Source organism: Protomyctophum bolini (genome assembly GCF_963924005.1).
Source record: "Protomyctophum bolini genome assembly, chromosome: 8".
In the NCBI taxonomy this organism is placed as follows: Eukaryota; Metazoa; Chordata; class Actinopteri; order Myctophiformes; family Myctophidae; genus Protomyctophum; species Protomyctophum bolini.
The window spans coordinates 4,120,598-4,146,007 of record NC_137869.1 but is presented as its reverse complement, the minus strand read 5'-3'; the positions used below and the strand labels follow the sequence as shown (position 1 = coordinate 4,146,007).

At 43.8% G+C, this 25,410-nt stretch overlaps 1 protein-coding gene across 2 annotated transcripts in view; it reads left to right on the top strand.

Moving 5' to 3' along the window:
• LOC308319855 (uncharacterized protein) overlaps positions 1-21,414 on the top strand; it is a 32,536-nt gene extending 11,122 nt beyond the window's left edge. The window contains exons 4-13 of one of the 2 annotated variants that reach the window (XM_080770079.1): positions 4,684-4,974; positions 5,718-6,044; positions 8,354-8,452; positions 8,690-8,740; positions 8,946-10,794; positions 11,324-11,497; positions 12,578-12,751; positions 13,983-14,141; positions 14,689-14,738; positions 18,563-21,414. In XM_080770079.1, the coding sequence (XP_080626205.1) occupies positions 4,684-4,974; positions 5,718-6,044; positions 8,354-8,452; positions 8,690-8,740; positions 8,946-10,794; positions 11,324-11,497; positions 12,578-12,751; positions 13,983-14,141; positions 14,689-14,738; positions 18,563-19,110 (3,722 nt within the window). In that variant the 3' untranslated portion in view covers positions 19,111-21,414. The remainder of the gene's footprint in view (positions 1-4,683; positions 4,975-5,717; positions 6,045-8,353; positions 8,453-8,689; positions 8,741-8,945; positions 10,795-11,323; positions 11,498-12,577; positions 12,752-13,982; positions 14,142-14,688; positions 14,739-18,562) is intronic. The other variant, XM_080770080.1, reaches the window with a different exon arrangement.
• The last annotated feature ends 3,996 nt before the right edge of the window (positions 21,415-25,410 follow it).

The window sequence follows — 25,410 nt, the reverse complement described above, 5'->3', positions numbered from 1 at the left end:
ACAGTGACAGTTGTGAGCATGCGCAGATTGTACTACCTCTGCTCCAGCGTACAGGGACAAAACGGCCAGGGGGAGCCATAGTACAGTGAAATACAGTGGGGAATATCTATTGATTCATTGATTGAATACTTTATTGGCAGAAATGTAATCGGTATAGGGTACAGTCAAACACTGATCAAAAAGGGATCACTGAAAAAAGTCCTTGCTGTCTTGTTTCCATTCGGTCCTGGGTAATCAATTCATAATCATGACAAGTCACATGACAAATAACAAAATTCAAATTCTAGACTTGACACAACTTTGTGACTCGACTTGTGACTCGGCTTGACTTGCCCACAACAGAAAGACTTGGGACTCGACTTGGGACCAAATGACTTGGGACTCGACTTGGGACTCGGACCTGAGGGTTTGGACTGACTTGGGACTCGACTTGGGACTCGGACCTGAGGGTTTGGACTGACTTGGGACTCGACTTGGACTTGGGACCAAACGACTTGGGACTCGACTTGGACTCGGACCGGAGCGACTTGAACAATTGTCTGTGTCCAGTGGAAACCTCGTATGAATCTGATCTCAGGTCAGAATGGGTTAACACTCTCTCTCTCACTCTCTCACACACACACACACACACACACACACACACACACACACACACACACACACACACACACACACACACACACACACACACACACACAAACAGACACACAGTCACACACACCCCAAGTAAAAAAAAATCATATATATAGTACAGTAACACACTAACACTGCAAACACATAGTACAAAAAAAAGAACACTGCAAAACATTTAAAAATAAATTTACAACACTGCAAACACAAGTCAAATTAATAAAATAACTGTAAGTACCCCTCCCACACACACACACACACACACACACACACACACACACACACACACACACACACACACACACACACACATACACACAGTGAGAAGTTGAGTTATTTTTTATTATTTTTTTAAGACAATGTATAAAGTATTATTTCATTTTGTTAATCAGAGACTGCTATTACAGTCTATCGCCACAAGATGGCCCCTTTCGCTATTGTAATGTATGGTCAGTCATGTTGGCCTGTCTTGTCCCTCTCTGCCTACCGTGCAACGTAAACGTATGTTTTCTCATGCCAAGAGAGAGAATCTAAATATATTTTTGTATTTTTTGCAATGTCTCATTTCAAGTTTTCAAATATATAAAATTATTTTGAAAATAGCAGATCTACAAGCTCACACTACATCGCGCCGGCTATTTTAAAATGGCCAAATTGTGTATAGGACTGAAGTTGTTAATTAAGCAATAAGCCACGAGAGGTCTCAGGTTACCGGGTATTTTACACTGGCTGGGGGCGTAGGCAGACCCCACGCGCAGCCAGTGTAAAATACCCTCTAAGCTGGGGGGCCTCGAGTGGCTTATTGCTTTTCTAAAACGGTTACAAACGTATAGCAATATTAACCTAATAAAACTATTACATTCACAAAAGTACGCTTTGCGCCACCAGAGCGAGCGAGCCAGAGCCACAACACTTCCTTGTTTTGCTCAAGGAAGCTCTGAGAAGGAAGGGAAGTGGTCACGTGACACCCATGACACTTTCATGGACACTTTCATGGGAGCCAAACTCACACCGGAAGTGCAATGAATACATGGCAGTGAATGGAGCCGGCTGGACCAGCTCATAACAAACATTATTCATGAACAATTGAGACCTTTTGTAAAGTAATCACTTCTGGAAAATAACAGAAGACATGTCACAGGTTGTTTTCTAATCACTTACTTTTCGATGTGCACAGAGTGCACAGTATATAATTTTATCTGAGGATCTAAACAGCAGCAGGTGTCGTTTCTGGCTCCGAAGTATCGCGATATTTGGCTGCCAGACAGGAAACGGTGGGAAGTCTCGCGATACTTGGTGCGTTCAGAAATGTACTTTGTACTTTATGGTATCTCTATTTTTATAGAGATACCAGGTCCATACCTCTATAAAGATTACACAGTGTGCACATCGAATAACAGCACAGCAGACAATAATGTGTTACATTAATGTCTTCTGTTATTTTCCAGAAGTGATTACTTTACAAAAGGTCTCAATTGTTCATAAATAATGTTGGTTCATGAGCTGGTCACTGAGCTCTCATTGACTCCAGTGTTCATGAGCTGGTCACTGAGCTCTCATTGACTCCAGTGTTCATGAGCTGGTCACTGAGCTCTCATTGACTCCAGTGTTCATGAGCTGGTCACTGAGCTCTCATTGACTCCAGTGTTCATGAGCTGGTCACTGAGCTCTCATTGACTCCAGTGTTCATGAGCTGGTCACTGAGCTCTCATTGACTCCAGTGTTCATGAGCTGGTCACTGAGCTCTCATTGACTCCAGTGTTCATGAGCTGGTCACTATGAGCTCTCATTGACTCCAGTGTTCATGAGCTGGTCACTGAGCTCTCATTGACTCCAGTGCATTCTGCCAAACTTCCGGGTAGTTTGGCTCCCATGAAAGTGTCATGGCGCAGCACAGTCACGTGACCACTTCACTTCCTTCTCAGAGCTTCCTTCGTTTTGCTCGGCAAGTAGCCTATAGCTAAATTCCAATACCCAAAATCTCGGCCACTCGCTCACTCCCACTCGGTCACTCGGGGTCATTCCAGCGTGACCCGGAAATGGTTAACGTTCCGATTGTTAAAGTGCTCCATCGAGGAGGAGAGTGGAGTCGAGTGGAGGAGCCGAGTGGGCTCTCCGAGACCGCATAGAGCGAGTGTACATCAGGTGCAGCTCGGTGGGGTGTGTTGTCTCCTCATAGAGCGAGTGTACATCAGGTGCAGCTCGGTGGGGTGTGTTGTCTCCTCATAGAGCGAGTACATCAGGGGCAGCTTGGTGGGGTGTGTTGTCTCCTCATAGAGCGAGTGTACATCAGGTGCAGCTCGGTGGGGTGTGTTGTCTCCTCATAGAGCGAGTGTACATCAGGTGCAGCTCGGTGGGGTATGTTGTCTCCTCATAGAGCGAGTGTACATCAGGTGCAGCTCGGTGGGGTATGTTGTCTCCTCATAGAGCGAGTGTACATCAGGTGCAGCTCGGTGGGGTGTGTTGTCTCCTCATAGAGCGAGTGTACATCAGGTGCAGCTCGGTGGGGTGTGTTGTCTCCTCATAGAGCGAGTGTACATCAGGTGCAGCTCGGTGGGGTGTGTTGTCTCCTCATAGAGCGAGTGTACATCAGGTGCAGCTCGGTGGGGTATGTTGTCTCCTCATAGAGCGAGTGTACATCAGGTGCAGCTCGGTGGGGTGTGTTGTCTCCTCATAGAGCGAGTACATCAGGGGCAGCTCGGTGGGGTGTGTTGTCTCCTCATAGAGCGAGTGTACATCAGGTGCAGCTCGGTGGGGTATGTTGTCTCCTCATAGAGCGAGTGTACATCAGGTGCAGCTCGGTGGGGTATGTTGTCTCCTCATAGAGCGAGTGTACATCAGGTGCAGCTCGGTGGGGTGTGTTGTCTCCTCGCGGCGGATTTCCGCATCACGTGTACATACATATATATATATATATATATATATATATATATATATTTATATTAGGCCGGCTGTATTGTGCGCACCTCAAAAGCTATAGTTAATTTATCTCTGTGCATGCCTGAATGCACAGACTGACAGACTGCTATGAATGACGGTGACAAAAATGTATTTATTTATATGTGGACTGAACTGAATATGTAAGTCAGAGAGACTACCGGTATACCTAATTCCTGTTATAGTGTCCGTTATTTGCAAAGACCGTCGGAGGAGGACTGACTGTCAGGATGGGGGTGGGGATTTATACCTGTGCGCATCCTGGCGCTTATTCACTATTTCAGGAATAAATAGCCTTGTTGCACATGTTACCAATACATACACATTGGCCTCGGTTACATGCACAAAATGATGAATTGTCTATTCTGTAGACTGTACGGCTCTGTCCGGAGTTCCAGTGATCCAGCTGTGTGACACTGTATTGTTCCACCACTTTTGCTTTGGCAATGTAAACGTATGTTTTCCCATGCCAATAAAGCCCTTTGAATTGAATTGAATTGATACACGTCATTAGTGATCGTGGAATGTGCCGTCGCTTTGAAATGACAGCGTAGTAGGTTCCGATTCTAGAGGAGAATTCGACCACCACTCTGTCCTCGCATCGACTCCTCTCCTCCTCGCTGGGGGCGGAGCTAAGGAGCGAGTGGAGGACGCGAGGAGAGTGAGCGAGTGTGAAAGTTGCGGTATTGGAATTTAGCTGTAGTGACGGGAGAATAGCGCTTGATGTATTTACGGGGCTGCCTGGAGCCACACATTCACAGTCATATGAGCCGGGCGGTGCTTAGACGCCCGCACGGCATGTGTTTGTAAAGCAATCAAGCGCTCCCCTTCCCCAGTTCAGCTACAAGGCTGCAGGATGATACAAAGTGATTGAAGGAGTGGGTTATCGGTGGAATTTACACCGGTCACGTGACGGTAACCAGCCAATCAGAATGAAGTATTACTACCCGTTTTAGAATGTGTGTTTTATTTACTTCTACTCCACTACATCTCAGAGGCAAATATTGTATTTGTACGCCACTAGATTTATTTGCAAACTTTAGTTACTTTGGAGATTTCAGAGCGTCTGATAAATGCTTAAATTGTAACTTGACTGCCATGCGTTTCTCTCCACAGTGACGTACCTTCCACCACGAGGCAGAGGCATCCGCGTGGAAATGTTCCCAGACTACCGCTCTGTTCCTGAAGCCGTCACCAGCATCCTGTGGAAGCGCGGACGCAGCTTGGTAGCGGACTGGGATCTGGGTCATAGTCTGGATTACTACGGGACGTATAGAGACCGCTCCACACTGGACCCACACACCGGACGGCTGGTCATCCACAACATGACCGCAGAAGACATCGGGCTGTATTCTGTGGAGATCAACGGCAGACAAAACAACAAGACTTACCTGCTTAAAGAGATGAGTAAGTATGACTCACAGACTCATTCTGTCTCCTCAACAGAGAGAGTCCCACATCCAGAGCTATCCATCGTGACACCATGTGACTCATTCTGTCTCCTCAACAGAGAGAGTCCCACATCCAGAGCTATCCATCGTGACACCATGTGACTCATTCTGTCTCCTCAACAGAGAGAGTCCCACATCCAGAGCTATCCATCGTGACACCATGTGACTCATTCTGTCTCCTCAACAGAGAGAGTCCCACATCCAGAGCTATCCATCGTGACACCATGTGACTCATTCTGTCTCCTCAACAGAGAGAGTCCCACATCCAGAGCTATCCATCGTGACACCATGTGACTCATTCTGTCTCCTCAACAGAGAGAGTCCCACATCCAGAGCTATTCATCGTGACACCATGTGACTCATTCTGTCTCCTCAACAGAGAGAGTCCCACGTCCAGAGCTATCCATCGTGACACCATGTGACTCATTCTGTCTCCTCAACAGAGAGAGTCCCACATCCAGAGCTATCCATCGTGACACCATGTGACTCATTCTGTCTCCTCAACAGAGAGAGTCCCACATCCAGAGCTATCCATCGTGACACCATGTGACTCATTCTGTCTCCTCAACAGAGAGAGTCCCACATCCAGAGCTATCCATCGTGACACCATGTGACTCATTCTGTCTCCTCAACAGAGAGAGTCCCACATCCAGAGCTATCCATCGTGACACCATGTGACTCATTCTGTCTCCTCAACAGAGAGAGTCCCACATCCAGAGCTATCCATCGTGACACCATGTGACTCCAACTCCAGCAGCTGCACGCTGCACTGCAGCGTATTGGGAGACGTCAAGTCAGAGTCGGGCGAGGTCGTCTATCGGTGGAGGTTCCACGGAGAGAAATGGACTCCACCCAAACCCAACGAGACCAGGATCTACAGCGATGAGGAATGGATCGGGCCCGACTCCCGGACGGTGACGATCAGCGACGACGAGAAAGGGAGAAGAGTTAAAAGAATATCCTGTGCGATAAAGAACCCGTTCAGTGTGGAGCAGAGCGAGGCTGTAGACAACCCGCTTTACAGAGGTGCGTAGTTTACTGATTGTGTGTGTGTGTGTGTGTGTGTGTGTGTGTGTGTGTGTGTGTGTGTGTGCGCGTGTTCAGATGCTTGGACTTAAAATGAACCCTGGATAATAAGGCAAAGCCTTCCATACGTTCCCCCTATTGAGTGAAAGATTATCAATTCTTGAAATAAAAATAATATTTTAGTTGTTTTAAATGTTAGATTTTAGTTAATGTATAACACACTTTGGGCGGGAACCCCTTTTGGTAGCAAAAATAGCAGATCTACATAGCGCGAGTGGTGCACTACGAGCTTGTAGGTCTGCTATTTTTGAAAATTTTAAGAACGACTGACATAGAAACATTAGCTTTTTCAGAAAACTGTCAGGATGTAGAAGACATTTTTAGAATCTGATCTCAGGTCAGAATGGAAAACTGTCAGGATGTAGAAGAACATTTTTTGAATCTGATCTCAGGTCAGAATGGTAAACTGTCAGGATGTAGAAGACATGTTTAGAATCTGATCTCAGGTCAGAATGGAAAACTGTCAGGATGTAGAAGACATGTTTAGAATCTGATCTCAGGTCAGAATGGGGTTAAAGCTGTAGGACATACTGGTCCTTAATATAGTGGTTGTTGTCCATCCATCTTCAACCGCTTATCCATAATCGGGTCACGGGGGCAACAGCTCCACCAGACATTCCTCTCCAGAGCAACATTAGTGACTTCCTCCTGGGGGATCCCCAGACGTTCCAAGGCCAGTGAGTCCATGTGTTTCCTCCATCTGGTCCTTGGTCCAAAAAAATAAAATAATAATACATTAATCTGTGTCATTTTACCGCGTCCGAAAACATTTCTAAAGAGGAAAACCAAACAGGAAAAGTAGTCTTTCTTAGTCACAGACCGTAACTTAACAGCAATTTATAATTTAGGCATTTAGCAGACGCTCTTAATCCAGAGCGACTTACATTAAGCAAGAACAAAACAGCATCATACATCACATAAAATCACATAAAAAGCATTTATCATGAAACATGCGTAAGCTAAGAACGTAACAGTGGAATATCTATATAATGACACTATATACATATAAACTATACATATATACTATACTATGCTATTACATATGTACTATGCCGTGCTATGACTACATACAATGCACTTATAGTGCTGTCTACATGACATGCATAACAGCGTGTGTCTATGGTCGAGAGAGAGAGAGAGAGAGCCCGTTTACCTCCACGGGTAGGAGCAGGGCCCCGGGCCCCCCCTGCCCCGCCGGGCCCCCCCTGCCCCAGGAGCAGGTACAACTGTACCCGTTACCCCCTTGCTGTTGTTAAATGACAGGACACACATTGTCCAGGGGTTTACATCATGTTGTTAAATGACAGGACACACATTGTCCAGGGGTTTACATCATGTTGTTAAATGACAGGACACACATTGTCCAGGGGTTTACATCATGTTGTTAAATGACAGGACACACATTGATCAGGGGTTTACATCATGTTGTTAAATGACAGGACACACATTGTCCAGGGGTTTACATCCATGTTGTTAAATGACAGGACACACATTGTCCAGGGGTTTACATCATGTTGTTAAATGACAGGACACACATTGTCCAGGGGTTTACATCATGTTGTTAAATGACAGGACACACATTGATCAGGGGTTTACATCATGTTGTTAAATGACAGGACACACATTGTCCAGGGGTTTACATCCATGTTGTTAAATGACAGGACACACATTGTCCAGGGGTTTACATCATGTTGTTAAATGACAGGACACACATTGTCCAGGGGTTTACATCATGTTGTTAAATGACAGGACACGGGACACAGCTACTAGCTAGTAGTACAACCCTTGTTTACTAGTCCCCGGAAGTCTGATGCATGCAAAGCATGCTGGGCCTTGTAGTCCATCGCATACATAGCCCTCCCATTTGCCAGCCATGCCAGTGGTTATCAAAGTGCGGTCCGGGGACCCCCGGGCAGTCCTTGAGGGGTTGCTAGGGGGGACTATCCTTATTGAATCCTATTGGCTGGGCTTCAAACATCCATAACTCCAGTTTGCAGCATGCTAAAGGTCCCAAACCTGGTGGCTGGCCGTACGGACTTCCACTTTCATAAAACTATACTTCCTACTTCCGGTTTGTCTGATTGACTTGAAACTCCTCCCACAACTCTATGAGGGGGGGTGGAGCTATATGGTGCAACCAGGACGTGGATCTGTTCACTTCCTGTTTTACTAGGAAGCATTCGCAGGGGAATTAAAAAAATGTTCAGAGATTTTCTTTTATATTTATGTTTTATATTTCTGTCTTTCAGCTCCTAAAGGACCAACAGCCAGAGGCAGACCAGGGCTTATTGTTACTGTCTCCATGTACGCAGTAGCACTGGCAACTTTAATCTGGAACAATCAACCTCGTGAGTCTTTAATTTATTTTTAACTAGATTTATTTACAATCTAAATCCATCCATCTCTGTGTCATTATGTGAAGACGAGAATGATCCTATAGTGTCTCCTCACTGACCAATCACTGTCTCACATCTCTCTCACTGACCAATCACTGTCTCACATCTCACTGACCAATCACTGCCTCACATCTCACTGACCAATCACTGTCTCACATCTCACTGACCAATCACTGCCTCACATTTCAGCTTTGACAGAAGAAGACAAGAAAAGACGACGCAGAGCCGCCAAACTGAGAGGTGTGTGTGTGTGTGTGTGTGTGTGTGTGTGTGTGTGTGTGTGTGTGTGTGTGTGTGTGTGTGTGTGTGTGTGTGTGTGTGTGTGTGTGTGTGTGTGTGTGTGTGTGTGTGTGTGTGTGTGTGTGTGTGTGTGTGTGTGTGTGTGTGTGTGTGTGTGTGTGTGGAGACAAGGCTGTTAAACATATAATTGCTTTGTTCGCTACAGGTCTGTTGAAGAGAACACCAGGATATCGTCACATCACTGACTATGAAGCGCAGCTTCAACGCAACATGAACAGCACATATCTGAGGGTAGATTTGGGCACACAGTCTGAGGTCGTGTTTGAAAACGTCTTCGCTCCGCTCTACAATGTAGACATCGAAAGAACAGACATCCACAGCCATCATGAGGCCAGACAGATGGAGATGAAGAAGGCAAGAGAGGAAATCCAACTGGTTCAGATGTTCAAAGACCTTTCTGGACGAATCATAAGAACAGTGCTGACCGTTGGCTGTGCAGGAATTGGGAAAACGATCCTCGTACACAAATTTATGTTCGACTGGGCCAAGAAATGTTTCCCCCAAGATCTACACCTCGTGTTCCCGCTCAAGTTCCGCCAGTTAAATCTGCTCAAGGGAAAGAAGTTTACTTTGGCACAGCTAATTCACAGCTGCATCGTGGAAACCAGATTTATTGAGGAAGACGTTCTTAATCTTATCTTCACTAAATTGCAGAAGTCAAGAAACTACAACGACGTCCCCTTCAAAGTCATGTTTGTTCTGGATGGTTATGATGAAAATAATTTCAAGTTTGATTTCAAAACAGAAATTGGCCTCATGAATGTCAACGACTCTTACCCAGTGGAAGATCTCCTTGTAAACCTCATCAAGGGAGAGCTCCTCCCCTCTGCTCGAATCTGGATAACCTCGCGACCTGTAGCAGCCAATCAGATCCCTAAGAAGTTTGTAAACAGGATGACAGAAGTACGAGGGTTCATCAGCGATGACCAGAAGAAGGAGTTCTTCGAGAAGACGTTCAGTGATGAGAACCAGGCCAGATCAATCCTCTCACAGATCAAAGAATCAAAGATCCTCCTCACCATGTGTGAAATCCCAGTCTTCTGTTGGATCCTTGCTACCGTTGTGAAGAACATGGTGAAGAACATGGGGGCGACATTCAGGCTGCCCAAAACCCTGGTTGAGCTGTTCTGCCACTTCCTGATGGGTGAGATACAACGGGAGAATCCTGAACAAGGCGAGGCAGACAGAGTGAAGCTCATAAAGGATGCAGGGGAAGTTCTTCTGAAGCTGGGCAAGCTGGCGTTTCACCAACTGGTCAAAGGCAACATCATTTTCTATGAGGAGGACCTGAAGGAGTGTGGTATTGATGTGAACAAGGACTTGAAGAACTTGGGCTTTTGCACAAAGTTCTTCAAAGAAGACGGTTTGTTCTTCCACAAAACGGTCTACTGCTTCGTTCATCTGAGCATCCAGGAGTTTCTGGCTGCAGTCTACCTGTCCCACTGTTTCACTCAGAAGAACACGGAGGTCCTGAAGACATTCCTGGAAGATGAAGACAACTATTACAGTGACAGTTCAGCCAGTTACAGTTCCCTGTCTGACTTCCTGAAGGCTGCTATAAGGAAAACCCTGCAGAGTAAGAGTGGACAACTGGACCTCTTTGTCCGCTTCCTTCATGGTCTTTCACTGCAGTCCAACCAGAGTCTGTTAGGAGGTCTGCTGGGTCAGACAGAGAACAGTCCAAAGGAGATCCAGAGAGTCATCGACAACCTGAAGAAGATGAATGATCGTTATGCCTCTCCTGACAGATGTATCAACATCTTCCACTGTCTGATGGAGATGAACGACCCGTCAGTCAGTCGGGGGATCCAACAGTACCTGGAGTCAGAGAGCAGCTCAGGGAAGGAACTCTCTGTGCCCCAGTGTTCAGCTCTGGCCTCCATGCTGCAGATGTCAGAGGAGGTTCTGGACGAGTTGGACCTGCAGAAATACAACACAGACCAGGCGGGGCGACAGAGACTGGTCCCAGCTGTGAAGAACTGCACAACAGCCAGGTTAGTAGTGTGGATGTTAACATGTTAGATCACTATATACTTCATTCATTCATTCATTCACTATATACTTCATTCATTCATTCATTCATTCATCACTTCATATTTATATTGCAATCCAATTCAAGTGTGATTAGTGTTTAGTATATTTAGTGATATCAGGGTGATTTTGCCATGGCATGCGGTCGTACAGACTGTTCATCTGTTGACAGAACATTTCTTCACTTCACTGCCATAGAGTGGAACAACAGCAGCGAGTTGGGATCGTTTTAATTATTTAATGTTTGTATTACAATCAAATGAGAACAGTGGAAAGTTATGAGCACATTTAAATTAAATATGTGTTACTGCTATTTGCTTAGTTAGAAAAGTAACCAAACACACACACACACACACACACACACACACACACACACACACACACACACACACACACACATTTCAGACAGCACCACAGAGAACCTCCTTGACGGTGAACATGGTCTGTTCTGTTTTGATCATCTCTGATTCTACATTTAATCTGTAATTACAGACTTGCTGACTGTGACCTCAAGAAGGAACACGTTGAAGTTGTGGCTTCAGCTCTCAGCTCCAATCCGTCCCATTTGAGAGAACTGGACCTGAGTGGAAACGGCTTGAAGGATTCTGGACTGGATCTCATCTGTGCTGCACTGAAGAGCCCAAACTGTTGTCTGGAGACTCTCAGGTCAGATTCATTTAACATTTTTATTTGTGATGTGGATAAATTCTGTTATAGTAAGTGATTATAATGTAGTTATGATGGTGGTAGTATTTGAAGAGTGGATGAGGTTAATATCATGGTAACTCACAGTGACCATAATATTGATAAGATACAGTGACTAATGTATGTAGTCTTTATGCGTAGTATCATAGCTTACTTAGGGCAGGAACCCCTTTTGGTGTTTTAACCCATTTTGGGCGGGAACCCCTTTTGGTTCTTTAACTAAGCATTATGTTATACTTTAGCTATTGAAAAATAGCAGATCTACAAGCTCGTAGCGCGCCACTGAGTGGCGCGCTACGAGCTTGTAGGTCTGCTATTTTTTGAAAAATCGTTAAAATGTGGCGCAAATCATTGAATATATATTTCAGAGCGAACATTTTTAATTAAAATATTTGCTTCTGGGGGGTCCCTGGAACTACATATTTTCAGATGGGGGTCCGTGGCCCAATAGAGTTAATTCTGGGGGTCCTTGACATGAAAAAGGTTGAGCACCACTGAATAGAAACATGGGTTTTTCAGAATAATGTTAGGATTTAGAAGCCTTTTTTTAATCGACCTCAGTCCAAAATGGGTTAATAGCGTTGCTGTGCTTGCTCAGTATGAAGAAAGTGTCCAGAGATATGAGGGACTGAGACAGACTATCCTTCAGTAGACAGGCTTTTATTTACGTTCACATCGGCAGAGCAGAGAGAGAAAGACGTGTGTGTGTGTGTGTGTGTGTGTGTGTGTGTGTGTGTGTGTGTGTGTGTGTGTGTGTGTGTGTGTGTGTGTGTGTGTGTGTGTGTGTGTGTGTGTGTGTGTGTGTGTGTGTGTGTGTGTGTGTGTGTGTGTGTGTGTGTGTGTGTGTGTGTGTGTGTGTGTGTGTGTGTGTGTGTTCGTTCTACAAGTGAAAGCAACAGAGGGGTATTATTATCTCTCCAGGAATATGTATTTTATTGGTTTTAATCTCCCCTCCCCCTTCTCTCTCTCTCTCTCTCTCACTCTCTCTCTCTCTCTCTCTCTCTCTCTCTCTCTCTCCATCTGGTTGTTTTCTTCATTTAGACTGAAGAACTGCTCCTTGTCAATGAGAGGCTGTAAAGATGTGGTTTCAGCTCTCAGCTCCAATCTGTCCCATTTGAGAGAACTGGACCTGAGTGGAAACGGCTTGAAGGATTCTGGACTGGATCTCATCTGTGCTGCACTGAAGAGCCCAAACTGCTGTCTGGAGACTCTCAGGTCAGATTCATTTAACATTTTTATTTGTATTTGGTTAAGTAAAGTTCTGTTATAGTAAGTTATTATAATGTGGTTATGAGGGTGGTAGTATTTGAAGAGTGTGGATGAGGTTAATATCATGGTAACTCACACTGACCATAATATTGATAAGATACAGTGACTAATGTATGTAGTCTTTATGCTGAGATACCACATTTAAAACCTAAACACCTCTGAGTGGTTCAATGTGTTATGTTGTCAGAGTGTCATCCCCTAGTTTTGAATGATATTTATATTAACTATTTTGCTGCTATCTAAGTTTATAAACGTAGCTAGGCTAACGGTGCCTAATGGTGCTAACTACACGTATGTGCGGAGACAACCGTATACTCCATATATGAAAGCGTAGTAGCTTAGGGCAGGAACCCCTTTTGGTGTTTTAAACATTATGTTATAATTTAGCTATTGAAAAATAGCAGATCTACAAGCTCATAGCGCGCCACAGAGTGGCGTGCTTCGAGCTTGTAGGTCTGCTATTTTTTTTTAATCGTTGAAATGTGGCGCAAATCATTGAATATATATTTCAGAGCGAACATTTTTAACTAAAATATTTGCTTCTGGGGGGTCCCTGGAACTACATATTTTCAGATGGGGGTCCGTGGCCCAATAGAGATCATTCTGGGGGTCCTTGACATGAAAAAGGTTGAGCACCACTGACATAGAAACATACTGTAGGTTTTTCAGAAAAAAAAATAGGATTTAGAAGCCTTTTTTTAGAGTCTAGTGTGTGTGTGTGTGTGTGTGTGTGTGTGTGTGTGTGTGTGTGCGCGCGCGTGTGTGTGTGTGTGTGTGTGTGTGTGTGTGTGTGTGTGTGTGTGTGTGTGTGTGTGTGTGTGACACATAGGAGGAACAATGATAAACTGTAGCCTCGCATGGCCAGCGTTGGGAAGTACCAACTACAAGTCAAAGAAACAGAGGGTTTTATTAGACAAAGTTTGACTGAATTTAAAAAAGCTGCAGTAAAACATGTATATATATAAATAAATAAAAACAGACTATTTTATTATCAGAATTGGATCACCCTCCCTTGGACTCGAAATACAATTAGCTCACCCTCCCTCTGACTTAGAACATGCCATTGTGATTCACATGCAATAATTCACATGCAATGTGAATCACATTCTCTCTCTCTCTCTCTCTCTCTCTCTCTCTCTCTCTCTCTCTCTCTCATCTGGTTGTATTCTTAATTTAGACTGGAGAACTGCTTCTTGACAGAGAGATGCTGTGAAGTTCTGGCCTCAGCTCTAACTTCTAATCCCTCCCTCCATCTGAGAGAATTGGACCTGAGTCTCAACATGGTGAATGAGTCAGGAATGAAGATGCTGCTCTCTGCTGGGCTGGAGAATCTCAAGTGAGTAGACCCTGTTGTGGGGCCCGGTTTACAGCAGAACCCTTTACTATGTGTGGGTAATGTTTGTGGGGCATCACCACTATTTTACTAGTTTCAGACATGTGATGATTGATGCATTGTTGTTCTACTTCCTACAGAGTGAAACACTGTAGTGTCAGCTAGTGGAGACGTTGTGTTAGACAGTCAGACATTGATGCATTGTTGTTCTACTTCCTACAGAGTGAAACACTGTAGTGTCAGCTAGTGGAGACGTTGTGTTAGACAGTCAGACATTGATGCATTGTTGTTCTACTTCCTACAGAGTGAAACACTGTAGTGTCAGCTAGTGGAGACGTTGTGTTAGACAGTCAGACATTGATGCATTGTTGTTCTACTTCCTACAGAGTGAAACACTGTAGTGTCAGCTAGTGGAGACGTTGTGTTAGACAGTCAGACATTGATGCATTGTTGTTCTACTTCCTACAGAGTGAAACACTGTAGTGTCAGCTAGTGGAGACGTTGTGTTAGACAGTCAGACATTGATGCATTGTTGTTCTACTTCCTACAGAGTGAAACGTGGTGGAGAAGATCGGTTCAATCCTCATCTCATTCAAGGACGTGAGTATCTCTCACTATTGACATCTTATACAGAGTTTTTTTAACACCTACTGTATAGTTTGGTAGACTTCAGGGCTGCAGTTGTAACATTGTTGGCTGGGTTTGCTTTCACATTGTAGTTTGTCAAGCACGCAGTCTGGCGCGCACACACTGCATCTTCAGGCATGTTTGTGTTGGTCAAACAAGGATTTCATACAAAACTAAGAACATATCGTCTTATTAAAAATAATTATGGCCCTGATCCTTATGTTACACAAAATATATCCAAAAGTCAGAGATCTTTTTGTGCACAGCTGCATTCTGGGACCTTACCATTAGCTTTAGAAACGGGTAGATTCATTGGTACTCCTGAGGAGGACAGAGTCTGTCTAGTGTGTGATTTAAAATACATTGAAAATGAAATTCATCTTTTGTTTTACTGCCCATTATATGAAGAATTAAGACATATATTATTTTGTAAAATGACAACCATCTGTGCTGACTTTTTCTGGTTGGAGGACTATGAAAAACTGGAATTTTGTTTTAGGAAAGGTACTTTTGCTTTGCCAGACTTTTTATGCAGGGCGTGGGAAATAAGGCAGAATGTCAACAAATGGAATATCAACAAAACATATCTGTTTCTTGTACACAATGCAATATTGAAGCAATGACATGGTGTGTCCTGTAAGTCCATGTGGGCTGGGCGCCTTTGGTGCATGACACAAAAATAAAGAAATCTATCTATCTATCATACTCCTTAGTGACACGTTGCAGACAACTACAGCCTTGGCTGAGAGATAAAGCCAGTCAATAGAAATATGTTGGAGATCGGAATGACAGAAACACTCACTCACATGTTCTCACTCACATATTTGAATGTGGGCCAGATATGGTAGGCCTGAGGCCTACATTGCTAGGCCTGAGGTTTCTTGTGACCATTAACCCATTCTGACCTGAGATCAGATTCATACGAGGTTTCCACTGGACACACACTGGTCTGATTAACCCATTCTGACCTGAGATCAGATTCTAAAAATGTCTAGTCGTTCTTCGATTATTCAAAAATAGCAGATCTACAAGCTCGTATCGCGCCACTCGGTGGCGCGATATGAGCTTGTAGATCTGCTATTTTTCAATAGCTAAAGCATAACATGATGCTAACACCAAAATGGGTGCCCGGTCAGAATGGGTTAACATCCTATGGCAGAAAAAGATGTCAAAGATGTCAAACTTCCATTATGTTTTAACCCATTCTGGGCGGGAACCCCTTTTGGTGTTTTAAAGCATCATGTTATACTTTAGCTATTGAAAAATAGCAGATCTACAAGCTCATAGCGCGGCACTGAGTGCCACGCTATGAGCTTGTAGGTCTGCTATTTTTTAAAAATCGTGAAAATGTGCCTCAAATCTTTGAATATAAATTATTACAGAGTGAACATTTTAACTTAAATCTTTGCTTCTGGGAGGGGGAGGGGGGGGGGGGGTCACTGGAACAACATATTTTCAGATGGGGGGGGGGGGGGGGGGGGGGGGGGGGGGACAAAGCTTTGTGACAAAGTTTGACATGTCACACGCTACTTAAAGCATGAGGAAAGTTTGACATGTCACACGCTACTTAAAGCATGAGGAAAGTTTGACATGTCACACGCTACTTAAAGCATGAGGAAAGTTTGACATGTCACACGCTACTTAAAGCATGAGGAAAGTTTGACATGTCACACGCTACTTAAAGCATGAGGAAAGTTTGACATGTCACACGCTACTTAAAGCATGAGGAAAGTTTGACATGTCACACGCTACTTAAAGCATGAGGAAAGTTTGACATGTCACACGCTACTTAAAGCATGAGGAAAGTTTGACATGTCACACGCTACTTAAAGCATGAGGAAAGTTTGACATGTCACACGCTACTTAAAGCATGAGGAAAGTTTGACATGTCACACGCTACTTAAAGCATGAGGAAAGTTTGACATGTCACACGCTACTTAAAGCATGAGGAAAGTTTGACATGTCACACGCTACTTAAAGCATGAGGAAAGTTTGACATGTCACACGCTACTTAAAGCATGAGGAAAGTTTGACATGTCACACGCTACTTAAAGCATGAGGAAAGTTTGACATGTTGGACCATTTTGCCTGCCATAGGATGTTGATGAAAAAGAAAGCCCAATAGTGACAGCCGGTCAGAAAGTGGATTCATGAATGTATGAATATAGACAATAGTTCAGGCCAATGAAAAAGACTATATACCAAATATCCCTTTAACCCATTCTGGTGTTTCAAGCATTATGTTATACTTTAGCTATTGAAAAATAGCAGGTCTACAAGCTCATAGCTTGTAGACCTAATATGTTGGTCCCTGGAACAACATATTTTCAGATGGGGGTCGGTGGCGAAATACATATATTATTGGGGGTCCTTGACATGGAAAAGGTTGAGAACGACTGACATAAAAACATGAGGTTTCTTCAGAAAACTGTCAGGATTTAGAAGACATTTGTAGAATCGTCCTCGGGTCTAAATGGGTTTAATCAGGCCTACATTTACCTTGCCGACATCACTTCGCCTCTGACATTTAAAGGTTTTATGACATTCATTATCATTTTTTTTTCTTTTTCTTTTTTCTTTTAGGTTTTATGACCTCAATTACACCCAAAAAACCTGAACGTTGAACATTCAGTGGATTTTCTGTGGTCTGGAGTTTTCTTTGGGGTTTGGAAGCCTTTTGAGCTACAATGAAAACAGGCAAACAGTGAAAACAGTGACATCTGCTGGCAAATCCCATTGACATATATGGGATTTGCAGGCTCTTACATCACAAACTGCCGGCAAATCAGAGCACCTGTTTGAGCGAGAAAACCCCAGATCACAGAAAATCTACTGAATGTTAAAAGTTCATGTTTTTTGGGTGCAATTGAGATTAGAAAACCTAAAAAAATAAGAACAATTCCAAAACCTTTTTTTAAAGTCACAATCCCTTTAATGTAATAATATTTGGACTGCTGGTCAGCTGACAGTAGGCTCTCTTCACCCTGTAAAACAATTTTCTGCGAATGGTTTTACTACTGCCACATGTGGACTGTGTGTGTAACTACAGAGGCTTTAGTTTAGGGAATGGTTTTACTACTGCCACATGTGGACGGTGTGTGTAACTACAGAGGCTTTAGGGAATGGTTTTACTACTGCCCCATGTGGACGGTGTGTGTAACTACAGAGGCTTTAGGGAATGGTTTTACTACTGCCACATGTGGACGGTGTGTGTAACTACAGAGGCTTTAGGGAATGGTTTACTACTGCCCCATGTGGACGGTGTGTGTAACTACAGAGGCTTTAGGGAATGGTTTTACTACTGCCCCATGTGGACGGTGTGTGTAACTACAGAGGCTTTAGGGAAAATGGTTTGCTTCTAAATGTAATCAATACATTTTTCATGTCAAGGACGACAACAATTATATGTAACTAGACCTTACCCGTTGTGAGATATCCCCCTTGTGGCCATGGGGGATACTGCGCCCTGGGTGTGTTTTTCACATTTTTTATTAACCACAATTAAAATCTAATTAATTTAATGATTTGATTATGATTTGAGTTAAAAACGTTCACTCTGTAATAATATATATTCAAAGATTTGAGGCGTGTGCGTGTGCGTGTGTGTGTGTGTGTGTGTGTGTGTGTGTGTGTGTGTGTGTGTGTGTGTGTGTGTGTGTGTGTGTGTGTGTGTGTGTGTGTGTGTGTGTGTGTGTGTGTGTGTGTGTGTGTGTGTGTGTGTGTGTGTGTGTGTGTGTGTGTGTGTGTGTGTGTCAGTGAATGATGTACTTAATGGTTACTGTGTGTTTTCTCATCAGATTCCCAGCGTCTCTCACTGGACACAAACACAGCACACTGTAGCCTCACTCTGTCTGGAAGAAGGAAGGTCACACTGGACCTGGAGCGACTGGAGCGACAGCGTCATCAGTATCCTGATCACCCAGAGAGGTTTGATGGACCGAGGCAGGTTCTGACAGAGAGTGTGAGCGAACGCTCCTACTCTGAGGTAGAGTGCAGTGTAGGGGTTGATATAGCAGGGACTGACAGAGCAATCAGCAGGAAAGGAGATGGTGATGACTGTTGGCTTGGAAGGAATGGCATGTCATGGAGTCTGGAGTGTGGTGACAGTTACTCTGTCAGACACAATGGGGAGAAGACTGTCCTCCCTGTCGGTCCCTCTAGACGCTCCATCAGAGCAGCAGTGTATGTGGACCGTCCCGCTGGGACTCTGTCCTTCTATGACGTGTCCTCAGAGGACGCTCTGACCCACCTGCACACCTTCCAGACCACGTCCACTGAACCCCTCTGCGTTGGGTTCTGGTTGGAGTCGTCTGGCTCCTCAGTGTTTCTGTGTGAGCAGAGATAGAGTCTCGATGTGAGCGAGGGTCACATCAGGTCGCCATGGTTACTCCACATGTCTGAGTGAGTCCAGGTTGTCATGGTTACCACCGCCGCCAGTACGCCTGACATCATGGACTCCATATTTGGTCATGAGTGACTCATCATGACATCATGGTGACATCACACTGATGATGTATATAAGAAGCACAGTGACAATCTGTCAATCAAACCTTGATGTGCTAAAGAGCCCAAGATAGGGTTTGACCTCCGACCTCCACATTGATAGGGTTTGACCTCCAGGTTGATGGGGTTTGACCCCTGACCTCCAGCTGAACATATTTTGTTCCAGGAATCTCCTAATTGTACATAAGTAGAATCGTTGTGCGCTCCAGTCCAGGGGAAACAAATATATATCCTTTAATAAATGCACCACGTCTGTGTGTGTGCACGTGTGTACGCACGTCTACGTCTGTGTGTGTGCACGTGTGTACGCACGTCTACGTCTGTGTGTGTGCACGTGTGTACGCACGTCTACGTCTGTGTGTGTGCACGTGTGTACGCACGTCTACGTCTGTGCTCACTGCTCTGTCCATGCTAGGTTCCCAACTTGCATCGTTCCCAAGTCGGCTGACGGGACATTTAGAATGGAAGCGTTACCCACGTCTCATTGGACAGCGTTACAATGCCTCAGGCGTTACCCACGTCTCATTGGACAGCGTTACAATGCCTCAGGCTTTACCCACGTCTCATTGGACAGCGTTACAATGCCTCAGGCGTTACCCACGTCTCATTGGACAGCGTTACAATGCCTCAGGCTTTACCCACGTCTCATTGGACAGCGTTACAATGCCTCAGGCTTTACCCACGTCTCATTGGACAGCGTTACAATGCCTCAGGCGTTACCCACGTCTCATTGGACAGCGTTACAATGCCTCAGGTAACCAAAAGAAACAACCAAAAACATCACGGGAGGATCCATTAGCCGTTTGCTGACTTCCTGGTGACGACCCGGGGTAATTTTCACCTTTAAAACAAAGCCCTTGGCAAGGAGAGAGCAGGTGACAGTGAAAGAGTTTTAACTGATAGAATGCACAGCATTCACCTGCTGCTACTTCATGTCTGATCTCAGGTTCATGAATATGTAGATTTATACCTCATTAATGTACGAATATGTAGATGTATACCTCATTAATGTATGAATATGGAGATTTATAACCTCAATGTATGAATATGAAGATTTCTACCTCATCTCAGGTTAATGTATGAATATGTAGATTCATACCTCATTAATGTACGAATATGTAGATTTACACCTCATTAATGTATGAATATGGAGATTTATACCTCATCTCAGGTTTATTTGTGAATTTTAAGATTATTTTTGGTCTTTGTTTTTCTTCATCTCCTTCAAATGTGTTTCAAAATAGCAGATCAACAAACTCACAACCGTCTCAACCAATCTAGTAGCACGCAGCCTGCCTGGTTACTGCTCCTAGTTATCACTAGTTAACACTAGTTAACACTAGTTAACTATACCCTCTGTGTTTGAACCAGTCATCACCACAGGGATCTTTACAGATTAGGTTAGGTTAGGTTAGGTTAGGTTAGGTTAGGTTAGAGTAAACAGATCTCCACACATTTACGTTTCATGAATGACTTTCCATCAAGACTGATGATGGTGTTTTTTGTTTTGTTTTACTGATTTTTGATTCTTGTACTTTTTTATTATGACATTTTTGTGTAACAGATGTTCCGGTTACAGGCTGGCCCAATGGTGAATTTTATTGTATGGTGTATTTTAATTCATGGTGTATTTTATTTTAAAGTCACCGTACCAACTTTGTGGTGTTCTAAAACATGTTACTGTAAATGGCTCAGTGCCTAAATGATAAAACATGTTACTGTAAATGGCTCAGTGCCTAAATGATAACACATGTTACTGTAAATGATAAAACATGTTACTGTAAATGGCTCGGTGCCTAAATGATAAAACATGTTACTGTAAATGGCTCAGTGCCTAAATGATAAAACATGTTACTGTAAATGGCTCAGTGCCTAAATGATAAAACCTGTTACTGTAAATGGCTCAGTGCCTAAATGATAAAACATGTTACTGTAAATGGCTCAGTGCCTAAATGATAAAACATGTAACTGTAAATGGCTCAGTGCCTAAATGATAAAACATGTTACTGTAAATGGCTCAGTGCCTAAATGATAAAACATGTCACTGTAAATGGCTCAGTGCCTAAATGATAAAACATGTTACTGTAAATGACTCTGGATTCATTGCTCAGTGCCTAAATGATAAACTGTGAATTTAATAAACTGATTGTTGAAAGTCTGTCGTCTGTCGTTTCCACATGGGAGTTATGTCAAGATAAATGACACCTATTTCAACTTTTATGGAACCATCGCCGATGGAATGACAATTAGGTGAGGTCACTTCCTGAACTGGACTCCTCCCACGTCACCTGTGGTCCGGGGACCACCGGTGGTCCTTGAGGTCCTTGAGCTAAATCATATAGTTAGGAACCAAATGGACCCTTATGGGGTCTGTAACTCTGAGAGTGTACAAATGGACCCTTATGGGTCTGTAACTCTGAGAGTGTACAAATGGACCCTTATGGGTCTGTAACTCAGAGAGTGTACAGGACCCTTATGGGTCTGTAACTCTGAGAGTGTACAAATGGAACCAAATGGACCCTTATGGGTCTGTAACTCTGAGAGTGTACAAATGGAACCAAATGGACCCTTATGGGTCTGTAACTCTGAGAGTGTACAAATGGACCCTTATGGGGTCTGTAACTCAGAGAGTGTACAGGACCCTTATGGGTCTGTAACTCTGAGAGTGTACAAATGGACCCTTATGGGGTCTGTAACTCTGAGAGTAACTCTGAGAGTGTACAAATGGACCCTTATGGGGTCTGTAACTCTGAGAGTGTACAAATGGACCCTTATGGGGTCTGTAACTCAGAGAGTGTACAAATGGAACCAAATGGACCTTTATGGGTCTGTAACTCTGAGAGTGTACAAATGGAACCAAATGGACCCTTATGGGTCTGTAACTCTGAGAGTGTACAAATGGAACCAAATGGACCCTTATGGGTCTGTAACTCTGAGAGTGTACAAATGGACCCTTATGGGTCTGTAACTCTGAGAGTGTACAAATGGACCCTTATGGGTCTGTAACTCTGAGAGTGTACAGGACCCTTATGGGGTCTGTAACTCTGAGAGTGTACAAATGGAACCAAATGGACCCTTATGGGGTCTGTAACTCTGAGAGTGTACAAATGGAACCAAATGGACCCTTATGGGTCTGTAACTCTGAGAGTGTACAGGACCCTTATGGGGTCTGTAACTCTGAGAGTGTACAAATGGAACCAAATGGACCCTTATGGGTCTGTAACTCTGAGAGTGTACAAATGGACCCTTATGGGTCTGTAACTCTGAGAGTGTACAAATGGAACCAAATGGACCCTTATGGGGTCTGTAACTCTGAGAGTGTACAAATGGAACCAAATGGACCCTTATGGGTCTGTAACTCTGAGAGTGTACAAATGGACCCTTATGGGTCTGTAACTCTGAGAGTGTACAAATGGAACCAAATGGACCCTTATGGGGTCTGTAACTCTGAGAGTGTACAAATGGAACCAAATGGACCCTATACACACTCTCAGAGTTTGATTTTACAATATAAATGTGGGGGTCCCAGAGATAGAAATGCCATTAAATGGGGGTCCGTAGACTAATTCAGGTCAAACTGCAGGGGCCCTTGAAATGAAGAATCACTGCTAGAATGAGAGGGAGGGGGGGGGGGGGGGGGGAGAGAGAACCCTAACCCAACAACAGTGTCCAGCCTCAACCTCAGACCAACTGCTTCACAACCATTAATTAGAATCCACCAAATTAGTAAACTAATACAAGACACATAATCTGGAACATTGGACCAATCAAACCAAAACACAAAACAAACGTAATTGTTATCTGGCCCCAAAACATGAATATAAACTGTCTGAGTATCTGTTTTCGGTCAGAGATAAAAAGCAGAGACAGATCATGACTAAATACAGAATGAGTGACCACAGTCTGGCCATAGAGAAAGGACCACGTGACCACAGTCTGGCCATAGAGAAAGGACCACGTGACCACAGTCTGGCCATAGAGAAAGGACCAATTGGGACATTAAGGTTATGTGGTTAAATACATAAATGCAGTTATTTTTGTCATTATCAAATGACCAAACAACCTGCGTGGCTCCAATGGGTCTGAGAGGCTAAATGTCATCACATGATGCAAATGGTGGTCCGGCCCGTCACCGTGGCTCAATTTCAAATGATGAATACCTAAAGAATGGACCTTCCTAAAGAATGGACCTTCCTTGATTTGAAATGATGAATACCTAAAGAATGGACCTTCCTAAAGAATGGACCTTCCTTGATTTAATCCTAAAGAATGGACCTTCCTTGATTTAATCTGTGACTCCACAAGCCAAGTTGTGTGTTGTCCCCTCCGGCCACACGGGGGCGCAGTTTGTCCGCGCTGCTGTGAGCTGTTTCGCTCTTACCAGCAGAGTCGTCGGTCCCCCCCCAGGGTTCAGAGGGCAAATCATTTTGAACGAACTACGAAACAGCTACTGTATGTTTTTGTTTTTAAAACACCAGAGACGGAGTTATAAACATGTTCATGCGTCTTTTTAATGAATAAATAGCGGTTTGGAGGGCTTCGCTACCAGACAAAGGTAATTCAGAGTCCAGACGTTTGTTCATCTTTTTATTAATCTCATAATCTCATGATAAATGTATACCGGTGGTAACTTCTCTGTTGGGTGGAAACATAATGTTGATTAATTTAATACATTCATGCAGATGCAGGACCACAATGGAAACACGTACACGTCACGACCTGTATTATTGTGGTATTGTCTGTAATATTGTTTGTTTATATAATTCTGTTGGAAACAGACACCGTTGCACATTACAGCACTGGTTCCCAAACTTTTTCATTAAGAACCCCCAAATTGACACTAATTGGCCCGCGGACCCCCATTTTAAAAGATATGCCAGGGACCCCCATAAGAGAAGTTTTTTTTACGGCTCTGGCAGTGATTCTCAACCTGTTTAATTTCAAGGACCCCCCCCCCCCCGCCCCCCCCAGTTAGTTACATCATGTAATATAGATGTCTTATTCCCTGCAGAGCTAAATCTGTTCATAAAGTATTGCATTTGCTGCTAGTTTTCTTTAAATATTTTTCACTTTTTCAATATTTATTTATTAATGCTCTCTCTCTTACACTCTGTCCGTCTGTCTGTCTGTCTGTCTGTCTGTCTGTCTGTCTGTCTGTCTGTCTGTCTGTCTGTCTGTCTGTCTCTCTGTCTGTCATGAAATGTCTCCAATGGATAGATGTTATCAGTCAGTGGTCTATAGAGAGATGTGTATTGTTAGCTCTAAACAAAAACAGTACAGTAGTACAGTATTGCATCCCGTGGATGCAGAGGTCGTTGTTTTATTGCGTCCCTTAACTAAACTGAGTTTTGGGATGCAAAATGCACGCTATTTTAATCTCTGTGAATGGATCTTCAATTGATATGAAACCTTGATATATGCAAAGTGGTTTTAAACCGTTTTCACATCAAGGACCATTATTTATTCATGTGTTCATCATCTGAGCCACGGACCACCGTTTGATGACATTTAGCCTCTCAGACCCAAAACTAAAGAATATATATTTTGTTGTCGTTGGATAAGATTTTGTCCACAATTCCATGCTCAAAATAACAATTATTCCCAATGGGGGTGCTGTGGGCACAGGGGGCGTGTTCTCTCCACGTCATCAGTGCCCATACCCGAGGCGGGGTTGGCGAAAGGGCCTTTCTGTGTGGAGTTTGCATGTTCTTCCCGTGTCCCCTAGGGTAGGTACCCTCACAAAAAACATGCAGTAATCCTGGTCTCTAAACTGCCTCCCCCTGGCCAGCCGGGACGCCTGATGGAGGGGAAAGGAACTGGTTGGAATAACGTGTTCCTTCCACGCGCTACGTCCAACCAGGGAAACTCCCCCCTGTCAGGTGTAAAGGAGCGACTTGGACACTCAGGCATGAAGGAAGCATGAGTTCAACTCCGTTGCTCTCCCCAGGTTGGCGGAGGGTGTGTAGAGCCCAGGATCACATTAGATAATTGACACAGGGGTGAAAAATGGGTTACAAAATCGTGAAATAAAAAACAAAAACAACAATTATTCTAATTTTTTTGTTTAACAATAGTTTAACTCTTGAGAGTGAACAATGAAACATTTGGTTTCATTTTACACTCAAGAGTTAAGGATCTACTA